Source organism: Syngnathus leptorhynchus, chromosome 12 (genome assembly GCF_054491065.1).
Source record: "Syngnathus leptorhynchus isolate UIUO chromosome 12, UIUO_Slep, whole genome shotgun sequence".
Taxonomy (NCBI): domain Eukaryota; kingdom Metazoa; phylum Chordata; class Actinopteri; order Syngnathiformes; family Syngnathidae; genus Syngnathus; species Syngnathus leptorhynchus.
The window spans coordinates 7,030,255-7,053,168 of NC_141206.1; the positions used below are offsets into that span (position 1 = coordinate 7,030,255).

The following is a 22,914-nucleotide window of genomic DNA, read 5'->3' on the forward strand; positions in this document are numbered from 1 at the left end:
CATGACAAGCCCAAAAACAAGTCAATCAGGATTGCTGCATGACAAATAGTAAACAGACTTTCTCATTGGTTAGCATAAAGGTAACAGTAAAATGGACACAGCCTTTGTTCATCAAAATACTGAACAAGAAGCGTGTCCACATAATCAGGGTGTCATCACACAAAGGCACTTTTTGATTCAATGAAAAGCACTTTTGGGTCATAAAATGCTCTAACAAAAAATCTTGGACGTTTTACATATTTGACTTAATATGTAGCCTGGAACATAAGTGTCTATATGTTATGCACAAATGATCTGTCCAACCAAAACTCCACGCACCTGTCGAGGTTAAGCTTGTGGGCCAGCATCCTCCAGTCGTTGCCGCGGGTCTGCGGCGCGTCCAGGCTACCGCACAGCTTCTGGCGGATGGAGACGGGGATCCGGAAGGCGTTGGGTCCCACCAGCGTGGTGATGTTGCTGGCCGGGTCCAGCAGAGATGTGTCGATGCTTTGAGAGTCCTGCGAGGCACGAAAATGTTGCTCAAATAAAAGAAATACGTTCATACATGTAACAAGTGTGACGCCTACCTCAGACAGCGTGGTGTCCAGCTGAAAGATCTGACCTTCCCCCTCCACTTGGCGCACGCAAATTTTGCACGTCAGGTCCACAGTAGCGGTGGAGAAGCGCTCCAGCGTGAAACAGCAGTGGAGGTTCCTCTGGGAGCCATCCCACACTTGCTGGAAACAGAGCTCCTGCAAATGATGTTCACAATTTGATGCCAAGCTCTCAGAAGGCATTTGTCAACATACAAGCCTGGAATACTTTTTCATATTAAGAGATTTTGTTTGCACCTGGTACTTGGCCAGCAGCTTGCTTTTCCACAGCGTGTGAGGAATGTCGTGGATGGAAAGCCTCAGGTTGTGTGTGCTGTCGCTGAAGTTGAGCGTCTTTGGTTCGTCCAACAACTTGCCGCCCATTTGCTTCTCCATTTGGAGAACTTCCTGGAATGACACAAATATACACACACACACGTGCAGACAAAAATCAGTGTTTCACCAAATACAACTTAAAAAAACAAATGGATTGACTCATGTCATCATCAAAAAGACTATGAACATCTCTTGATGACATCACCCAATAGCAGTATGTTGATGTTTCAAAAAAAAACCTTGCCTAAGAATGAGCCATGAGAGACACCACTGTTGAGTTGACATAATAAACAATGTGACCGAAACAACCTTTACCAGATAAACACATGCAACACACACCTTAAGCGCGTCCTGCGTGTCATCCAAGCAGTAGACCCGAATGTGGTACTCGCTGGCCGGACACGTGAGCGGGCCGAAGATGGCCAGCTTGAGGCGCTTGGTGGTGGCCGCGCTGAGCGACTGACCCACCAGGCAGTACGTGCCCAGAGTCTCGGTCAGGATGTGGCACGCCTCGTCGTCCATCTGGACGTAGCACGGCGTGGTGAAGTTCTCCTCGCCCACCACCACCACATCCTGCCAAAGAGATGACAAGTCACAGTCAGAAGGTGAGCCTAGTAGTCAAGTCCTGGCCAAGTAGCTCAGCGAGATGTTCACAATTGACATGTTGATGATGTCTATAAAAGCTGAGCATATTTAAACCTCACCCGGAGTGTCTTAATAAAAGAAGTGCTTATTTGTCCATGCTTTGTCTTGATCTCTCTCTCGGTAAAATCCATGCGAGCAGCAACGCGGCATTAAATCAGACTATTACCAGAGACTGAGGAGAAATTTAAGGATTCGATGGTGAGCCGGGCCGTTTAAGCGGCAATCATTGGGCTCTTAAACTGTTCTGGGATGCCGAACAGGGTCGTTCATTTGAGCTGCAGGAAGAGTACAAAAAAACACCAACGTTCCCTTTGCTGCACGACTTCATTTTCTACAGGCAGGTGGAAACTAATTAAAAAGAAAATCATGACAAAATATTGTAAGTATTAAATGCCAGTATATCATTTGGATTTACAAATTGCCTCTCCCACGGAGTGAATCCGTATGACAAACACACTTTTTGACAGACAATCTATTAAATTCAGCAATATTTCACGACGCCTCATCTCTCAATGGGAAGAAAAAGAGCTCATAAAGTAAAAACCTTGGCACCGCATCGGACGGTAGCATCTGCATTTCCGACAGGTCCGAGATTTGATCAATGGTTATGACTTCCTTAAGAATACTGGCTGCCTCCGAGTCATTCATCTCTGACAAAGGCGCTCCGGCGCACCCATAAACTCGCACGGCGGCGGCGGCGACTGTATTGGCAAATGACTTGAGCGAGACGCACTTCAATAGCAAGCTGACACAAGCAATACCGTCAATGGCAAAGGCCGGCCGGTTAGTTTGTGCGATACTAAAAAGTTCCAAGTCTACAGCAAATCCTTGTTTATCTGCCATCATGAAATGAATGGAAATCCAAGTACAGCCCCCACTCCGAAAAATTTGCAGTTAAACAAAATAGCACTCAGCATATCATAGTTTATAAAATCACATAGTAACAATATAATTGAATAGAATGTAAAGCATGAAACAGTTTGTGCATTTGGATTCATTCATTGCAGCGCCACCTGACCACTAGGGGCTGACAGTGGTAATGGCCCTCCGAAAGAAATTTTGTAAATTTCAACCTGGAGCGGCAATAAACAGCGTTCAGCTTGAAAGATCATCTATCAGGTATAGGCAACTTTTCAGTCAATAGCAAGTAGGATTTGGATTCAAGTTGACAATTTCTTTGAAAGGTGTTTAAGGCCATGTCCTCTGCAAACACGCTCGTGCGAGTGTGTCACAAAAGAAACGGCATCAGCGCTGCCTGCCCTTGACAACACACCTCAGCCGCCGGCACCAATGTTAATGGCACTGCCGGCCTGCAGGCAGATGGCAAAATAAAATGGCTCCCACGCACACAAACACAAAACGATGTGTTCAGAAAGGTGCAAGGACACCATTCGTGCACAGGAAAGACTGATGAAAGCTATTTCATCTTTTCATTGTTACAAAATAGGGTCAAAGTTCGTGTTATATGCTGCCATGTCAGAAAAGAGTTTGCTAAAATACGTCAAGCAAAATTGTAATTAAACCTTTAAAGAATGCCGGCCTTACCTCCCATGTGTTCTGCGGCGACTGGCTCTTGAGCTGGATCAACCAGTCTTGTTGGCCGTCTGACACGGCGCAATGATGCATGGTGAGCACCAGGGGGCGCGTCAACAGGGCGCCAGGCGGCCCGCAGCTCACCACGGGGCTCAAAACCGCTTGCCCGTCTTCCACTGAGGGCCTGGACGGCGAGCGACGAGGGTACGGTTAGCATTTGAGGCACTCCAAGCTTGTGTTGTGTGACTTCCTGCTTCCTTCCTACCTCAAGCTTTCCTTCCTCTGGACGGTCACGTACATTTCATACACGCGACCCTGCGGGATGGCTCCTGCCGGGATGAGCAGACTCACACCTGGAATAAAGCAAACAAAATATTCATTGAGATGAGTGAGGGGAGATTAGTGGATTTGGAATTCTGTGGGTGACGTTCATTCTTGGAAGTACTACATTTTGCAATGTGAAGAAAACGCCATAGCACCTGGGAGCCACAAATGGACAATAATGTGAAGAAAATGGAAAAGAAAGATCCTGCTTGGATGTACTTGTGGAAGGTTTTCATTAGAAAATCAATGATCTCTCCCTCTCGTCATACGATTCTCATATTGCTGCTCGCAGAGTGATTTACATTTTTCCATCTCACATTGATTTCATATGATGTCTTGTCAAAAAAGTCTTTGAAAGGATTCCCTCGTGCGCGCACAAACACACACACCCCGTCCGCCTGTCTCGGATAGCGCATTGATTTCTCAGTGTCCTTGAAGTGAACTTTTCAAAAAAAAATAAAAAAGGGGAGGGGGTGACAAGTTGGCCTCTCTTCTTGGCTGGCAAAGTAATCACAACTCAGCCATTGGGACCTCATTGCAAGAAACTTTTTAAAGGCTTATTTTATTTTCTTACTCAGTTCTCCCCCACAATGATTTCATTTAGGGGTTCGCACAATTGCAATTTTTTTTTTTTCTACCAAAGACTCGTCCTATTATATGACATTAACCAAAATACACCCCCAGTTAAATAATAAAAAAAAAAAAGATTCTGTGGACCCTACAGCTAAAATTTGTGGACCCTGAGGGGATCCGGGGGCCTCAGTTTGAAGATCACCGACTTTGGCATGTGAACAGATCAAAGTCCAAAACCTTCCACCCTTTGTGTAACACGACAAGACGACTTTTCCAAAACACAGCTGAGAACAATTTAGCAGGAATCAAAATGAAGCGCTGAGAACTTTGAGAAACCGGAGGAGACGCTGTATCCTTTAATGTCGTAGCTCGTTTATCTGCGCCTGTCACCGTCGCCGTACCCAAAAAAAAACAAAAAAAAAACCCAGACAGCCCATGTTTGAAGCGAGGACATGCAAGCGGCAGGAAAAGCCGCCTGCGAGCGTGACCCTCTGATCCTTCGCTTCCGCACGGCGCACCTTTGCTATCACTCAACGTCACGAGTCATGCTGATCGCTTACATATGCCACAGCGGGTCATTTCAAAGGTTAGCATGGTTGAAATCATACGTCAAAAACTACATGGACTTAAGTCGTAAAAGGGGCCCGCTAAAGAAAATCAAAACGGCTTTCAGAGTGTCTCGATGTGGTTTTGACATTTAAATTTTTTTTGCATGTTATTTTTTTATTTGACTGCTCAATATGAATATTTAGCATATGTCATAATGTGTAGCTATGATAGTTCAGAATATAAAACCTTGGCAGAAGTGGGCGGGGCAAATATTGGCTGACGTACCTGAGTTGGGGACAATGAGATGTCCGCCCTGCGAGCTGAAGGAACCCACGGCGGTGCAGGAGGGGTCTCTGGATCGCATCAGCGTCTGCGTGCGGCGACCCATGGTACCGTCGCCGTTGTCCAGTAGGCAGTGCGGCAGCTTGGGCGACAGCTTGGAGGAAAACTCGCCTCCCAGGTCGTCCTGCGGCGTCACCAGGCCGGACGAATTGTACACTTTAATCTTGAGGTTGGGCAGGGGGTCCAGCAGAGGAGAATTGGTCATGGGGATTTTGTCAGCCACGTCGTGTAGGGCGTAGACAGGGCCTCGGTACATGGCGGCCGCCGATGTTAAGTCAGGGGGTGCGGTGAGGAGATCGGCTGTGAACAAAAATAGACCATATGACATTTAATTTGGTGGCAAAAATAAAAAAGGAACAGGAGGAAATGAAGCCTCAATCAGCAGGATTGCCGCCCGCCTGCTTTCGCTCGTTCACTTTTCACTCATTAGGATAGTGGAGTCTGCCACAACACGACATTACTCAGTGTGAGGAGCTCAAGGCACAGCTGGGAATCGGGAGTGCCAGATGGCAGCGCTAAGGCTCCGCTTAGCTGCCAGGTACAAGGAGGAATGTTTCTCGTCTGGGCGGGAAGACACGCAGACCCGCCGCTTGCTCGTGTGCAAATGAACAGATGACTCTTTTCAACGTTTTAACAGTTACATTTGAAATTCAAAAGGTTTGGTTCAAACTTCAAACCGAATGCTTACGTCATCTTCAAACTTTCTTCAAGAAACAATTTGGCTGAGAAAGTTGGACGCTATTATTTTAGCCGCACCTTTCCGCGCCGTCTTGATGCTGACTGGCTGGAAGCCTCCGTTGAGGGCGGACGAGTCCAAGATGTCCGAGTCAAAGTCACGGTGGTTCTTCCGGTAGATGAAGAGCGCCACCACCACGGAGATGACCAAGCACATGATCACGGCGATGACGATGCCCACGTAGAGAGCCACGTCGTCCGTGCTGGGGGCCACTGTGGAAGGCGACAAAGAGAGAGAAGATGTAGACATTAAAAGCTGCAGGCGGCCAGGAACTAATTGTTGACTCTATGCTCCGCCCACTTTAGATGACGGATAGCGCAATTTAGCATCATCCATCTGTTATGGGTACCTGCAAAAACTGCAATTTGCCAGAAACGGTTTCAAAACAAAAATGGACGACATCCGATTCCATTCCTAATCCCTGAGACATGGCTAGCTATTGTTGTCAGTGCCGTCAATACGTCAAACCATTAAACGCAAACTAATATCCTGGTTAGGATTGAGCCGGATATTAATAAACATGAACACAAAATATGTTGTTCTTCCTTTCATTTTGCAGTATTAGATGATTTAATTCACGATAAAGGGCACAATATTAAAACTTTGTGGCACATAATGGGGAATTCAAACCGGGTAGGTGGGTGATGCTCACTGGTTGCTAGGCAACCAAAGAGGCAATAGTTGGGTGCCTTCTGACATCACAAAATCAGAAGATGTGAGTTTTTTTTAGATGAAGCATTCAAAGCACATACACAATCACTTTCAAATGACTGCAACCATGTTGTGGTTGCACACTTTTTGATAACACACTCAGCTCACAGTGGTCACAATGGCTTGCCTAAGGCGGCCCGAGCCAAACACAATGACCCGGTGCTAATGAGGAGCATGGAGAAAAACCATGTGGCAACTTCTGAGGGTGGGGAGATACGGATGTTTTCATCTCCGCAACTGCCAGGCGGGCGTCGCGGCTCTGAGGCCGCCGCCGTCGTCGTTGTGACACAGCGCAGATAAGATGGAATGTCGTGGCTAGCGTTCCTCACAGCCACTTTCATCTCCGCTGGATTTCTGTCCACTTTCTAGCTGGCGAAACCTCCATGATTAGAAGGTCCAAGCTAAGACGACGGGGGCGCCAGAGCGAGACGGGCACTCATTACAGAGCCGACCTTTTTTAATGGACGTCCGCTGACGGCCTTGTCTCTCTTTGGTGTGTGTCCTTCACTCAGTTGACAAATGAGATGTAATTCTTTTCTGCGGGCGGCGTACATGTGATGTCGGAAGACTCCGAGAAAACCCCCGCTTGTGCAAATATGCTGAGCCACTCAAGTGAAATATTTCCAAATTATATTGTATTTATCTCCATTAAATGAGCAAATCAAAAGCGATGTAGAAAAATTGCAAGACACTTTAAGGTGTTTGCAAGTTTGCCAGTAGATGGCAGCAGATGCCATAAAAGCTGGCAGACTGTGTTTAAATGGGCCTCCACGTGTGTCTCCAGCACAAAAAGGGGATAAAAGGGGACCAAGAGGGCTCTAACATAAAATCCTGCATGACCGCCGCATCATCGCCAACGCAACAATGTCTAAAATCCACAATTAAGTCAGGTGGAAAAATACAGGAAATATAATTATTATTATTATTTTGTAGACTGGAAAGTCTGGAGTGTCAGGATAACATCGTCATCCTAATCCTTCCGCCGCCACAGACGGGAACCGACAGCCGAGCGGGGAGCCGAGTGATGAAAGCGGTAGAATGTAATTTCACTTCTCCAGCTTCCCTGCGGTTATTTAACGTGCCCCCCTCCCTCCCCAACACACCCCATTCCCCTTTCCCCCGAAAATACCACCGCCCCCCTTCCACCCACCGTGGCACAATCTTCCGTCCGTGCTTTGATGATAAAGGCAGCAACCTGCTAAGTGTACACATTAAAATGTATCACTTAGATGAATACATCCCTTTGAACACGAGCCATTGTCAGCGCTCAGAAAAAGTACAAGGGGTGGAAATGAAAAGGGATTATTACTATTATGACGACGACGCATACATGAGAATTCACTTCTGGATAAAGTCACAGCTTGCCGAGCTTGTGGGGAAGCAACGAGGGAAAGGCAGGCCACTGTTTTTTTTTTAAAAAGAATAATTTTCCTGTGAAGGAGAAAGAAAATGACAGCCTGGTGAATTTGTTTTCATAATTCAAAACAGCTACAAATAATTTTCTTTGCGGGTTTTAAAGTGGCGCTTTTGTCCCGTGCAAATGAGCCATTGCTCCTCGCACACAAATCAAATCCAAGTCTAGTAAAGCCCCATTTTATATTGACTTTTCTGCTGCATAAACATCACTTGGAGAAAGACAAACAGCAGCCTTGTCCAAACAAAGAAAGGGTCAGCAACCCGGGCTGGTTTTTATCGGGTCGCCGATTTTCGGCGTGAAATGGCTATCAGCCTTCTTATTGATCTACAAACACGAAGACGGACATAATTTCACTGCAATTGGCTTTTTGATTCATGTCTCTGTGATGGGGCCACTGATCTATTTTGTCTTATTTCTAAATATCCACTGCATCCTAATAAATAAAACAGGAGGTGCCTGAAAATCTATACTACATACTGCGAAACGCTTGCCTCAAAAACTGCAATCTTGTGCAATTACCCAAAAATATGATTGTAATTAACTCTGTTCATCTGTGATATTGCTGGAGCCATTGGAACTCAACTGCTAACCAAAACAGCCATAGCAGACCCTAGCTAGCTAGCTAGCTAGCTAGCTAGATTGTGTGTCATTATTTTCACCGAAAGCCTTCCATTCATTAGAAAATTGTTCTTTTAGTTCTGAGGAGTACGCAGAGAAGCGTGTGAAAAGACAAGACAAGGCAATGAAAATGTAAAAAAAATAAAAAAAATAAAATAGTAAATCAGGAACTCACATGTATTTCCCAAATCAAGCTTGCCTTTAGCCTCAGCTGACTTCTGATATAAGGAACCTTGAGGAAGAGAGGGAAGGAATGGGCGGGGGGGGAGTGAGGGGGGGAGGGGGGTTGGAACATGGCGGGAGAGAGGGATGATGAAAATCAAATTTAAGCCAACAGAAAAACAAACGCAACAAATGAGACAGCAACAAAGTCATGAGTAGGAAAAATGACGCAGGTGAAGTCATCCTTCTTGATTTGGCCCCTCCCTTCTCCTGCACGGAGAGCGATGAGGAGCGGCTGAGGGAACGCAGCGCTTGAGGGAGTGACGCCATCCATCAAGGCGGCTTAGAAGCTCAACGAGTTAGTAGTGAAGCGGGCAGCCAGGCAGGTGAGGGGGAACGCCGTACCGTCATCAGTATTCCACACCAGCAAAAAGTCGGCCGTGTGTCACCGCACTGGAAATCCTGTCTGGATTTATACAAGTGCGATTTTTGATTTGGATTCATTTTGACACGCCCCTACCCCCAAAGCCGTGTGTCTCGTATAAAAAAAATCTTGTTTCGACAACTGATTCTGAACTGAGGGGGAGGAGCTTCATTTGGTCAGGCCACAGACTTGTCCAAAGGAAAAGTAGTGCTTTGATGCCATCTGGGCTCATCCCCGGATAATTCTAAACCTTTTTGAAGAGCGTCAACTATGCACGGATTTTCAAACATTAGCGGTAGGCCTCGATTTCAAACTTTGAGGGAAAATTGAAATCACAATCAAGATTTCTCAGCGAGAGGAGGATTTCCTGCCAGACAGGGTGACATCACAACTTAATCTCACTCCATAAACAACGACACAAACAATGTCATCTCTATCAGCCAGGCAGAGAACCGCAGCGAGACGAGCAGTCAGCAGCAAAAAAAAAAAAAAAAAATCAATGAGCTGATAGATGAGGACCACTTGTTGGTGTAATCAACAAACGTTGCGGCCAGCCTATCCCGGTTTACTTTTGGCAATAGAAGCGTGCGGACGTCCCGGACTGGTCGCCAGCCAACCACAGCAACCAAACAAGCATCTTAACTTATATTGGCATACAACGGAGAAGCTCTGTTGGAACATAAAATTCTATTAAAGCGACTCCCTCTCTGACATTTTGCCAAATGATGGCGTACCCTATAGGTAGTTTATAGGTACTGCAGGTTTGACAACAACAAAAAATTACCATTTAAAACGGGGTTGTGTAAACTTTTCATACCTACTCCAACATGTAAATGCCTGACTTTTTTTTAAAAATTTTCAGTCATGAAATAAAATGTCATTGTATCTGTCTTGCAGACAGCGCCTTTGCATTCTCGGATTCTCTACCACGTTTCAAACACTAGAGAGTGTTGAAATGAGATCCAAAGACAAAAAATAGGATCAGCCGCATTTACTGGCGTCCGAACCCTCCCAGCATGCATCACAGCGGGGAGGAATCAGCGCTCCGAGGTGAGTTCGGATTACGCACCACGACTTCCATTGCCTTAATGTGAGCGTTCACATAATGGCTTCTTCTTCTCCTCCTCAATGTGAGTGGAAATGGTCGTTAGCATTGACATAAGTGGCTTTACCCTCTTAGCTTCTAACAAAAAAAAAAAAAAAAAGCAATCCTTGGAATGATGCTACATCTATATCATCATGGCTTTCTTTTCAAGCAACTGTGACGATGCCGGAAAGACTGAAAATGACGTAATAAGACCAAAGTAAATGAGCATTCCTCCCCAAAACGTACAAATACGTAGGGAAGGCTTCGACGTATGAATGTAAACGCTCCGTATTTCACGGGAGACTTGGCGGCACGTTTGGCAAACGTTTCAAGCGCTTGGCTTTTGTTCAACTAAAAGACAGAATAACTCTAAACAAGTCATCGCCTGAGGATACGCTTCTGAGTGCATCGCAACAAGCTGTCTTGTTTTTTTTCACACCCGCCCACCCAACAAAAACCAATACAGAGAGTGGGGTGGAAAAAAAAAAAAAAAATGCCATTTATGAAAAGCCTTTCAACTCCTGAAGCTGTTTGTGAACTTTGAAATGATTGTGAAAGCGAGAGAGAGCCATTACCGGCAATAATTGCTCGCTTCCAGAGACACGGAATCGCCGAGCGGGTCAAACTCATGCCATGTCGCGGCCTCGGGTTTTCTTCCAGATATTTGGAAAATGAAAGGAGCAATCAGAGATGACTCTTTGTTGAGTGATTGCCGCTATCTAATCGCCATTACGTACAAAGTAAGAACACAGTGTTAAACTGTCATCTCATTTCAAACTGTTGAATTCTTTTTTTTACTTTTCCACAAAGCCAGACAAGAATGCAGCAAGATGGCTGCTCGTGGTTTTGTGAGTGAAATGAAACAGAATGAGCGAGTGATTTAGGCGAGGGATGGCGGATGAGCCCACGCCGTGGTTGGAGATACTCACTCTGCATGCACAGGCCGTCCGTGCAGTTCTTGGACTGCAGCACCATGCCCTCACAGTCCTTGCCCCCGTTTTTGGGTGCCGGCGCGCCGCATTCCCTCCTCCTCCAGTGGGTGCACTCGGTCCCACAGGTGGACCACTTAGTCCACTCTGTCCACAGGCCATCCACTAACACACAACAGACAACACACACGAGGTGATGCGCGAGTGATAATGGCCATGGGGTGAGTTATGCCGACGTGAAGATGAAGTACGTCTAGGGTTGCAAAATTTGGGTCATTTTCAAAGTGGGTAACTTTCCATGGGAATTCATGACCATCAGTACTCGTGTTCATTGTCATATGCTCTGTCTATATGTGTTGCTGCACCATTTTTGGTCAATCTTCAAAGGTTAATAACACCAATGCTACTTTTGTTAGCCCTTCTATGACATTTCACATTAAGCTAGCAATCTTTCCAATGATAGAGTAACATTATTTGGTTGAATTAAAATCACATGTATTTGTTGTTTTTCAGTAAAGTGGAATTGCTTAGCTTCCCATGGAAATTTAGCGGAAACTGTGGAAATCGGCCAGCAGTTTCCCACCCCTTTGCAACTCTAATCACATCTATAACACATAAGCCTTACCTGGACAGAGAGTATTGCACGGCAGCTTCTGGATGCCTTGCCCCTCGCAGATGGCGCCACCGTTGAGTGGCGCCGGATTGGTGCAGCTGCGTGTGCGTTTCTGGTAGCCCCGCCCACAGCGACTGTTGCACACCGACCACTCGGTCCATGTCGACCAGCCGCCATTTACTAGGGGGTGGGTGGGGAAATGTACAATGAGTAGAATGTCAACGTGTCAACACAATGTCGAATTTGTTTTTGTTTTTTGGACTCTCGGGCCATCACGCAGCCGAACGGGACATGGCGGTCAGATAGTGGCTAGTTTCCAGTCACCGATTCCACTTAATGTTTCTCTTTCCTCTCTCATCCGTCTTTGTCAGCCGCCAAATTCCAGCACACAGCGACAACACACCACGCACGCTGCCGACCAAGCGCTGACATTTTACATCAAGGCTCCGAGACCTTGAGACTCCCACACTGAGCATCGGCAGAGAAAACATTTACGTACAAGATTCATTCCTATCATTGCAACCGTAGAGCATTTTATTTTTTCCTTGAAGGCTCGATTAGGGCAGAAAAATATTTGGTAGGATAATATTAAGATAGCCGATTAATCAGACGATTAATTAATTAGATTTGATGTTTTAATGTCACAATCTTTAATCACTGTATATTTTATTAAAAGAATTTCTTCTTGTAATAATAGAAATGTTTTTCTTGCCTACCCCAATCTTGCTTTATATTTTGCCAAAGCTCCTCTTCCTGTCTTTGCGGTACTTTCGCACGTGACGCAATTAAGCATGAAACCATTCTGGAGACGCGCAGCCGTTGTGACATTACAGTACTTTACCTATCAAGGATAAGCTGACATTAAAAGCGCTTTCCCCGCGTCGCTGACAGGGAATCCTCGCCGAGATGTCGAGCGCGTCGGCAGGGAAACAAGCTGACGGTAATGTGCGCCTTGCTTGTTTCTACACAGCGGTGCAATTTGGTCAATTACAATAATAGATTCCTTTCATGACCTCAGGGTAAAAGGTCAAGTGTTACAACAGATCACATCAGATGCATAATACTGGAGAAATATTTATGTTCATGCATGGGGAGGAGCTCAATTTCCCAGTGAGAAATCATGTGATGAACTCTTGATGGAAAAACACGTCTGGCAAGTCAAGAGCGGACACGTCGGGTGTCATTTACTCAGCTAGCCCCGAGCGGCCGTTAGAATTGAACTTCACATGGAAGCTTGGCGGCGTCAAGCGCGCCGCTCGACGTGACGGAGGCAGCGGGCGGAGATCCCAGCTTCCAGAAAGCACAGCGGGGTGCTCTGGATTTCTTTTGGAAATACCGTAGCTAAGAAAGCGGCTCACCGTAGACGATGACGGTGGCGGTGGTGCTCCGTCGCTTGGCCACAATGTTCTTGGCCACGCACGTGTAGTTTGCCGTGTCGGAGAGACGGGCCTGCTTGATGATCAGATTGTGGTCGATGGTGATGTAGAAGTTCCTGTCGTCGGCGGGGTCGATCACCTCCTCGTTTTTCAGCCACTCCACCTACGACCGGGGGAAAAGGACGTTTGCTTAAAATGTCAAGCCTCCTTCTGTGCTTTGGAGACTTCACAAACCCTTTGCAAGACAAAGAGTTTTGTTATCACCCTCGCAAGGACAACATTTCATCTTTTGTGCCTTTTTAGAAGAGCCTGAGTAGCTTCTTAACCTTTTCCCACCAGTTCATTTCTCTAAATGATGCTGATATTGAACTCATCGCGCAGAAAGCGGGGGAACATTTGGGATCTTTATTTGGCTTTATATCACAAAACTGATTTGGAAAAGAACCCTGCAGACACTTTGATTCCAAATATTTCCTCATCTTCAAAGAGCGCAGTCTAGCCATGAGGGGGCCCGCCACGCCGACTTCCTGCTCATTGTCGCGTCCCACGACGGCAGGGAGCGCCCCCCAAACCGCCGCTCGGGAGATAAGACAACAAGCGGGGCAGGTCGAGATAAGCAGGATGTTTATAAAAAGATGAGATGAAGGGAGAGGGCTCATTGTAATTTGTGCCGAGGTAAAACACTGTGGCCATTGTTGTAAAAGACGCAGGATTGTTCGACGTCCCCCAAAGGAGAAGATTAGCCGATTGCGACACAAAAGTTGACTGAGTCGGCGCCAGAGGAACATCCCAAGCGAGTCCGACTGTCTTCTGTTTTCACATCATTTTCTAATAGTGGCTTTGATTTTCTACTGCTATTTTGTACTTATATAATTTCTGACAAGCTCGTCTGGAAAACTTTTCTCTCGTTCTGAAAAACTCACAAATGCCGAAAAATGTGATTGTAACCCAGGTAGTGCTTTGGCGCCACCTTGTTTAACCTTGGTGCCGGGGAACAAGGTCCGAGCGAGGGGAGCAGCTCCTATTAGACAGGCCAAAGCCCGGCCCGGTATAAAAGTAGTGCTTTGGTGCTATCGTGACCAGCAGCAACTCAATTATTTTCTATTTGCCAAACTGGTGACTTGTATTTCAAAAGGTACAAGTGGGAAATCAGAACTGGGCACTCCGAATGCATCCTCACATTGGCAAAGATTCAGTTATTAGTCTTAGCGCCTCATTGTGCAACGAGAACAAAGCGTGATTACTAACAATAACGTTGTGATTGCCATTTTGTGCCTCTGATGGAACAAATAAAGGACAAGGACGAGCAGCGCTCTCTGGAACGAGACTGACAGAGAGTGTGCCGCCCCCCCCCCCCTTAAAAAAAAAAAATGCTTCTTGTCCAATTTTTCTTTTGGCCAATGACAGCGACGGCCTCTGCAGAGGCGACGCGTTCGGATGTCAAGAGCACTTTGATACGGGCGGGTAATTAAAAATTGAACAAAAGAGCTTTTCAGTCTAGATGTGCTGCTGTTGGAGAAGATGTCGCGGGGGGGGCAGAGGGATAGCCAGTGGTAGAGTGGGGAAAAAGAAAGCAACGGTAAAGCCCTCACATTTTTTTTTTCTCACCCGACTATAATTAGGACTCATTAATAAAAGCAGAGATGAGAAAGTAAGCCCGACTCGACATCACATTTCTCGGCAAATGGAACCCCCTGCTCCTCAAACCCCCTCATTAGCTCCTGATTGGCAGTGCAACTTCCGGAAGAGGTAATTGGCACATTTTACATTCACGGGGGCAAAACTGCCAAATGTTGGCAAGTCACCGACGGAGAATCAAACGCAAGCTTTAAAAGAGGAGGAAACTACTCATAAGCGAGCGGACTGGACCAAGTGAAGAAAAACAAGTAGCGGAGGAGGAAGACGTGATCATTCAATGTGAATCGGTGCCCTTATGGCAAATAAAGTGCTTGAGGAAACATATGCAGTAGAAGGTCAGCTGTGATGATCAAGGCTGTCTTTTGCTCTCCAGCAATAATCAAAAGTAGCTTTACTGGGTGGATGGAACAATTTCGCTGTCTGCTTTTTTTTTTTTTAATTGCGGGGCCTGTGTGGCACCGACCGCGGCGTGGAATGTTGCATGTCAACGCATCTCTAATTAGCCAAATACAGTGTATGGATCACACGGTATACATTCGCCTCACATGTTAAGAGCCCGGGTGAGACGAAGCCATTCATTAGTCATCAGTGTTCCGCCAGAAATAGAATTAGTGGGGGGTTGGAGTGAGACTTTCGCTGTATGTATCTGCCCCGAGGCACCTTAAATGACATACCTGTAGAACGTGCTGTTTAAAAATAAAAAAAAAGACATTAACAACACAGAAGGAGAGATGCCAAAATAGTTGCTTTGATTGTCGTCTTTTTTTAACACTTGGTGTCAGGGAACTATGTTCAAGTCATAGCTTCAAATTTTGATTTAGAAATCAATATTCTATATATTATCATTATAATTAAAAAAAAGTGTTTTCGCATACATATTGCATGATATTCTGCGTGAGGTACAGATATTATTTTTGTCATGCCGTGTCATGTTTATTTACATCATTAAAAGGCGGGGCCTGACTTAGTGAGTGATGTGGGTGTCAGCAAATGACAGTTGAGTGTTCACCGGCTGCTAATTGGCTAACCGTAAGACTCGCTGTGACTTTTAGCCGTCGACAGCTCGAGTATGAATGTATGCTTCGTGTTTATTTTCTTACGATCTGCTCAACAGTGATTGAAAGTAGAGGAGTCTGTGTCTGGCCTTAATCGCTTGCGGGGGCATTGCGCTACCTTTTAAGCATCGATGGTCGGCTGTATTACATTAAGCGACAACGATATGTTGGCATGCTAATGTGCATTACGGATGCAGAGCTTTTTTTTTCTGTGGGGGCTGCTTGAAGAGTCGCATTAAAGCGTGGATGTCATTTGAGGAGCGGCGAGGATATAAATAAGCACACAGACTTACAAGTTCCAAAACACCCTCCAACACATTTTGGGGTGATTAGGAAAGCATTTGGCTTATAAAAGGAAAAAAAAAAGAAAATTTGCTCATTAAAATCTCATTTCCATGTTAAATTGGGAAAAAAAAAAAAAAGCAAGCACCTGGCACAAAGCAATTCACCTTCCCGAGTGTTCCAGATTGCCTGGAGAAACAGAAGGATTTTTTTTCCCCTCTGCTTTATTTGGAAACGTAAACAAAGCAGCGTTTGCTTTTAGTAGCGTTCTTGCCTCCTGTTTCGAAAGGCGGAGTAACGATTTAGCGAGGACTTTAAGAGTCAACCCCAACCATTTGCTAACAAAAGCTTGTCGTGAGTGACAAGCGAGCGCCTGGAGGTCAATGGCGACTCGACTGGCGCAGAGCCTTCATAGTGGCCTGGTGACACGGCGACTCTCCGGGGCTCACTTTAATGAACACACACGTCGCCTTTTACGAGTTCCTCGAGCCGTGTTCTTCTTGACAGTCGTGGCTGTCGACGCCAAGAACTCACTTAGGTGACATACCTCCGCTGTCCAATGAGGGGAAGCCTTAGAGGCACAAAATGGATCTCTGTCGAGAATCGCAACCCTTTATTGTCGTGAAATTTATCGTCCTGAAATTTTCATTTAGTCACCAGCATCTGCTGGGTGTCGGTTTGGTTAAAGAATTCACTTTCTGTTCAGTAATGCCACTGGACTTAATCTTGGCAAGGGCCGCCTTTCCCCACGATAACGCCGCAGGACCCCAAATGAGCGAGAATTCACGTCGGGGAAGCCATAGTAACCGGGCGCAGCGGCATCTCGGAGCGCCGCGTTCACCTCTGAACCCTGGTCTTTCTCTCGGATCTGACGCGGTGGAAGAAAAGGAAGAATGAAAGCACATTCTTCCACTGAGCAGATTGTTTTGTGAGGCCGCCACGCATTGTCACGTATGAAAGGAGTTACTCACGAGGAGCCTCTTAAGATTTCAATGAAAGAGTCTCGGCGAGGAGCTCGAAGAAAATGGTTCTGCGTGACGTTGCTGTCTTTTCATCTTTATGACTCCATCTTTTGGTCCCACATTACCAGCAACGGATTTTAAAATCAGCAACGGTAGGAAAGCAGCCAGCCAGACAGTTCGTGACTTTATGTGAAAAAATAAAATAAAAAAATATCGACTAGATTCGCAGAAGAACAGAAACCACGTCGTCGCTACGATCCCAAGTAACGAGCATTTTTGAAGCAACTACAAATGATATCGGAACGCTACAGAAGTAAGTCCAACAAAGTCAATCGCATGCAGTCAGCGCGATTTAATAAAAAAATTGTTACGAGTGTTTCGGTTTTTACGGCTTCAACCGCAGTCGGCCGCGGAGCCAGCCGAGCGACCGCACCGGCTCGAGACATCTCATCTTCTCCGTGCTGTGTTTTTTTTGTCGGCGGGTGAAATATGACAGGTCTTTCAGTCGCAACGTCTGTAACGTATTTCTCGAGATTCAGAAGAAACCTAAGAAGCTGAACATCTGTTTTTTTTCTCCGCTCAATACAACGTTCTCTTGTGTCCAGCTGTTTGAGTTCATGGATGGAAAAAGACATGATGCAATGGAATCTTTGCTTCTTTTTTTTTTAAGACATGATGTCATGGGGAGTCATTAAAGAATTTGCTGTACATGCTAAACTAGAAAGACAAGCCAAGAAACGCATGCTTGTCGATAACGGCAACATCGCCCGCTGGGTATCCGCCAATAGTTGATGCGCTCTGTCTGATACTTTAGGCACCGTGATAACGCATATATTTAGAACTGGTACTTCTGTGGCCTTTGTTCAAGCTGTTTATTAGTCACATCTGTGTAAAAAAACAAAAAAAAACAAATAAAAAGCTAACTGCTGTGGACTATAGCGAATTTTAGTCAGCTGCTGGGGCAGTACAGCAAGCACGAAGGGACAGCACTTGTAACAGCAATGAAAGTCAAAGGTTTACTCCACGATATTCAGGAACTACCGATAAAAGTTGACTTGTATGAATCATACACCTAAAAAAAATGAGAGCTAAACATTTTCAAGCACAAAACTCATCAACCACGCCACATCATTTTATCAAATGAACGCCTGCTAGCTTAATGCTAAGGTGCCAAAAGTCAACTTGGAATGTCTTCAGTTCTTTGATGAGCAAATTGAAGACAAGCATTACAGAAAATAAATGGATCAATGTCGCCTTCAAACAATGAAATATCAACACGTGTCGGCAAAACGGCTACTTTAGCGTCGAGCCCTTCATCTCCTTGGCTGACCAATCATTATCATCCATTTGAGTTGGAGTAGCACCCCGCAGTGCCCTTAATCGCCGCGCAGTACAAATCCGCAGAATTCGGGGGAAAACGCCTCAGACACTTCACGGCTGTTGGTACGGATTGTTTAAAGACACTCTGTAGAGCAGCGCCTCAAACTTTGGGCCATTTAGCCTGTCAGCACTTTGAGCGCGGATAAATGTTGTGCAGTTCCACTCGGTTAACTCGGCGTTTCCAGGTCAATCACAAGCCTTGACAGAGTTCATTCCGACACCCCTCAACCACAAAACACCCGCACACTAGAGTGGCCCCTCCACCGCCCCACATCAATCTATTCTTTCATCCTCTATTTATGTTCCTGCAATCTCAAGTGAGCCTTTTCAAATGCGCTTTTATAATGTTCTACTGTAGACTCGGAGGAAGTAACACACAGCTGGTTTTATTCTCATTTTCTCCCCCCCCCCCAACTTCTCAAATTTTATTAGCTGTGTTAACCAAACAGACGAAATAGCCCAGTAAGTGGCGGTGGAAAAAGAATGTCCATACATTGGATCAAAAAAATAAATAAAAAGAGAGATATTATATTATGGCCCATATCTTACCTCAGCCATTGGGATGCCTTCAGGTGGGCGACACTGGAGCAACACTTCCTGTTCCAGTGACACTTCCTTCCCCAGCGGTTCTTGGTCAAAAGTCTTTCTTAGGTCTGCGATACAAAAAAATAAAAAAATAAATCACATTTTATGTTATTATTTGGAATAAATCAATGACTTGATTTCACCAGGCTGTTAAGTTGTACACATGGTGCAGCTGCAAGTCATAAAATGTAACACTCGTGTTTTTCTTCATAATAAAATAAAACAAACCCAGAAATATCGACTGTCCGTCTTCAGGGGGGGGAATGTAAAAGTGAGCTAAGTGCTAAAGCGGTTGACGTGGCAGTCATTTCCGACCGACGGGGCATATTTAAGACTATAGTGTAACTAATGGAGAGGAACAGGGAGAAAAAGAAAGGCAAGGAGATGAGTAAGTGTGAAAAGGGGAAAATAAAAGTGGTAAAAAGGTGAATCCAAAAATTTGCATTAATAGTGTTTTGTGAGTTCAAGTTGATAGATGCTTTTTCTGCTCTCTGCTTCTGGGAGTTGAATTATGAAAGAAGAAGAGAAGAGAATGAAGTGTTTAGCTACACTGTGGATACACTTGAGGAAAAAAAACTGTATATGCTGTAACATGTTTCTTATGTTTCCATTGTGGTATTTGTTTGAAAAAGTATAAAGTCTTGAAAAATTCACAATAGACTTCATACAATACAAAGAGTCTTACATCAGTGATCGGTAAAGTGTGGTATGAATAGCAACATCAATGTGTGGGCTCCCTCTAGTGGGACATAAGTGTATTACTCAATTGGGTATTCAAAGTGCATAATAGTACAGTGGCCTATTTTTTTAACCCAGTTGGGTACAGTGAGTACACATATCCAACAATAAAGCATAATACGTACGTGTGCATTTAATTTTGGATTTATTTGGGTAAAATATATTTGCAAAAGATTATAAGTCAATCGTTATTTAAGTACAGTTTTGAGTTTCCAATGGTTCACTCCAATCAAAAATATTAAATAAGCCTTTTCACTTGGCACTATTGAATTTTATTGTTGGTCTTTATAAAGGTACTGACTGATTAACCGGCCGATTTAATCTTTTAAAATCTTTTTTTGCACTTTTTTTTTTGCACATTCACACATGCAAAAGAGATGATTTGGAATCCCACGTCTTAGTCACTGGCTTTTCACACAACATTCGAGTCAACTGTGAGCCGTGAAAAAGCTGTTGGACAAGTTTAGTCATTACACAATATGGTGCCGAAGGGAGCATTTATTGGCTAGTTTGAATGTTTTTTTTATTCCTCTCCAAGTACTCTTAGGAGCCGTGAAACATTTTGTTTTCTTCATCAAACCCAGACAATTCCACCCAATCATTTTCTTTTCTTTTCAAAAGCATTGATTGATTGGAGTCATTTGTTTCATCTGCTCCATGTGAAAACACACTTATTGCAATCTCTTGAATGGAGGACGGGGTGGGGGTGGGGGGGGGGGGCAGGCCATCACAAGGAATTTCTGCATTTGTTCGTCCTCCAAAAGACACGCGGACGTTTTTTTTTGCGCGTCTCCAAGCACAACAAGCTCTTAACTCGCCAGCGTTGGCTGCGACTCCCAATCTGATTCAAGTGTCCATGTTCAGACGATGGAAGGAGGAGAGCAAAACAAGCCCATTTTTCCCATTATACTAACGGGATTGAGTCTGGCTGTGAAAAGATGCCCATCCCGGGAGCGAGCCCAGTCGAGGAGCTAATCCATTCAGCGGGAGCTAATGGGAGGGGAAGAGGGGGTCCATTGTGATTTGAGGGATAGGTTAGCGCTGGCAGGCTGCTCATCATGGGTGATTATAGGAGGCGGAGCAGCGGGGGACGGCTCAGTGGGGGACCGACGGCCGTGGATCCGACTCTCTCCGTTGTGGAATAACAGCGATGGAAACAGAAAGAAAGCGTGGCAGCGAGTAGACGGAGCTGTTGCCCGTCCAAGCGATAGGCGCGTTGCAGCCAAGCGAGTCGGCGTGACCTCCTTTCTCTTTTGCCGCAAGTCGGAATGAACCACTTTGGTCACATATTGGAACCAGGGATAAAGTGGTGGCAAGTGGGTCAGGGCCAAAGCAAAACAGAGTCAACGCAGGAGTTGAAAGTGCACCCAAACGTCCCTTCAGGTGCAAAGATGACAAGGACGCACGGCGTCGTGTTACGTAAAGCGCTTTTCTGCCGCAACGCCATCGCCTTGATGCCGCAACTAGAACTAGATCTGTCACGAGTGATGGGCTGTCGTCATCCTTTGATTGGCAGGTTGTTTTTCAAGGAGTCAAGAAAAAGCCCCAAAACAGGCACAAACTCGGGGCTCTTTTCATTGGGAAAGTATTTTGCCATGCTTCAGAGTGGGTGGCGAGAGAACAAATCGAGACCATCAAAACAGCGTAAACATGCGGGATTGGCCTCTTTTCTGTGTATACACTGCTGCAGTTCCTTGTTTATGCTGAAGTGTATACAAGGAAACCAACATAAGGTTCTTTTCAAAGGGACACTTGACTCCCACATCTGGTGAAGTTCTCAATAAAATCGAGTGCACCACATTTCTTCAGGAGCCAGAACGGTCCGATATTAACGGTGGGCCTGATACCACAGTCGGGCCAATGTGTCTCTTCCAGAACAAATTTCAGAAATAAAAACTATGAAATCAACATATATTTAATTTATGCACCAAATGTTTTAAGTTGTAAGCCCCAAAAAAAGATTTTGCTGAAGATTACTGAATCCTATTCAAACAATAAAGTGACAGCTGTAGGTTTATTTTGCAATGTATGCATTGATGTAGATTATCAGATTTTTTTTTTTTATGAGTTTGTATCAGTCTGAAAGTTTGACCTTTCAAAATACAAAGTGCCATAAATGCTATCAAAACATGCCAAAAGTGTGCAATGGGTATTTTCATATTACAGATTTCACTCGAGAGTACTCACAGGCGATGCGGACGTGAGCTTTGCGGCTCTTGGTGGTCCCTGCCGAACTCCAGGCCACACACTGGCACCAGAAGTCCTCGGGTCCAAAGAGCTCCTCCACCTGCTGCCGAGTGATCTCGATGCTGGCTTCCCTCACCACTAAACCTGCGAGGACAGATGGAGGAGAGGCATTTACATTTCCAGTATTGCAAACGGACATCAACTTTGTGCGTGTATGTGCATCTGGCCCTGATTCCAAAGCCACAACGTTGAGCTTCGGGGCTCCCGCGGGGGCGGATTGGGAGCGTTACGCCGATGACAATCCCGTTTGCTAACCCCTCTGATTAGTGTTCATCTGGGTGCCAGGCCTCAAACAAATAAATCCTACACACAAGACAAAATGCCACCATAGCCCATCGAGGTCCTTCGGCTGCACTTCGCCCCATTTCATTGCTAAACAAATGCAAGAGTCGTTTGATTCGAACGAGTCAAACGAATCAGGTTGATGTAAGCGTCAGACACGTTAAAGCAAAACGCGACGTTGAAATTGAAAAGGGCTTTTTGTGCAACAATTAAGGCAGCATTACCAGCCGGTGCCATTGCAAGCCGACATTTAGAACGCAGACGCCGGCCGGTGCTGTTTGGATTCCAAATTCGGCCCCTATCATCAGTGTCACAAAACCACGCCAGGCAACTCTTGCCATAGACTGGTGTTCATTTATGCTTCACAAATACATTAATTCACTTTTCTGACATGTTTTCTTTCTTTCTTTCTTTCTTTTTATACATAGGACCATGCCTTAAAACAAACACTGTTATGACTGTATGCAATAAAATTGTATTTATTTTTGGAGTCGAACATAATTGTCTCTTATGGTTTTAGCTCTGGACCAAAGAACATGTCATGTTTGCCCTTTTCTGCTCTCGCTGACTTAATTTCCCTTTTTAGACGATAAAGTTGTCATTCTGAAAAGCAACACATTGTAATTATAAGTTCTATCGAAGTTATATTGTATTATTTTAACATTACATACAGCGTCGTGATTTATTTGAGAGAAATGTTTTTTTGGTTTTTTTCTTGAGACATTTGCACAGTGAGTCACTTGCAGGTGCAGCAACGCTCATCTTGCTGGAAAACAATCCAGATCATAAATCAGCACT

General features: G+C 45.1%; 1 protein-coding gene across 9 annotated transcripts in view; it reads right to left on the reverse strand.

Moving 5' to 3' along the window:
• Positions 1–22,914, reverse strand: part of unc5cb (unc-5 netrin receptor Cb) — a 124,979-nt gene that overhangs the window by 1,561 nt on the left and 100,504 nt on the right. For 8 of the 9 annotated variants that reach the window (XM_085926477.1, XM_085926478.1, XM_085926479.1 and 5 more), the window contains 14 exons: positions 21,775–21,918; positions 18,814–18,917; positions 12,930–13,110; positions 11,584–11,751; positions 10,959–11,123; positions 8,532–8,588; positions 5,631–5,822; positions 4,818–5,174; positions 3,352–3,439; positions 3,099–3,270; positions 1,248–1,481; positions 831–980; positions 567–731; positions 319–497 (listed from right to left, as the gene is read on the reverse strand). In XM_085926477.1, coding sequence (XP_085782603.1) covers positions 319–497; positions 567–731; positions 831–980; positions 1,248–1,481; positions 3,099–3,270; positions 3,352–3,439; positions 4,818–5,174; positions 5,631–5,822; positions 8,532–8,588; positions 10,959–11,123; positions 11,584–11,751; positions 12,930–13,110; positions 18,814–18,917; positions 21,775–21,918 — 2,356 coding nt within the window. The remainder of the gene's footprint in view (positions 1–318; positions 498–566; positions 732–830; positions 981–1,247; positions 1,482–3,098; positions 3,271–3,351; positions 3,440–4,817; positions 5,175–5,630; positions 5,823–8,531; positions 8,589–10,958; positions 11,124–11,583; positions 11,752–12,929; positions 13,111–18,813; positions 18,918–21,774; positions 21,919–22,914) is intronic. The other variant, XM_085926482.1, reaches the window with a different exon arrangement.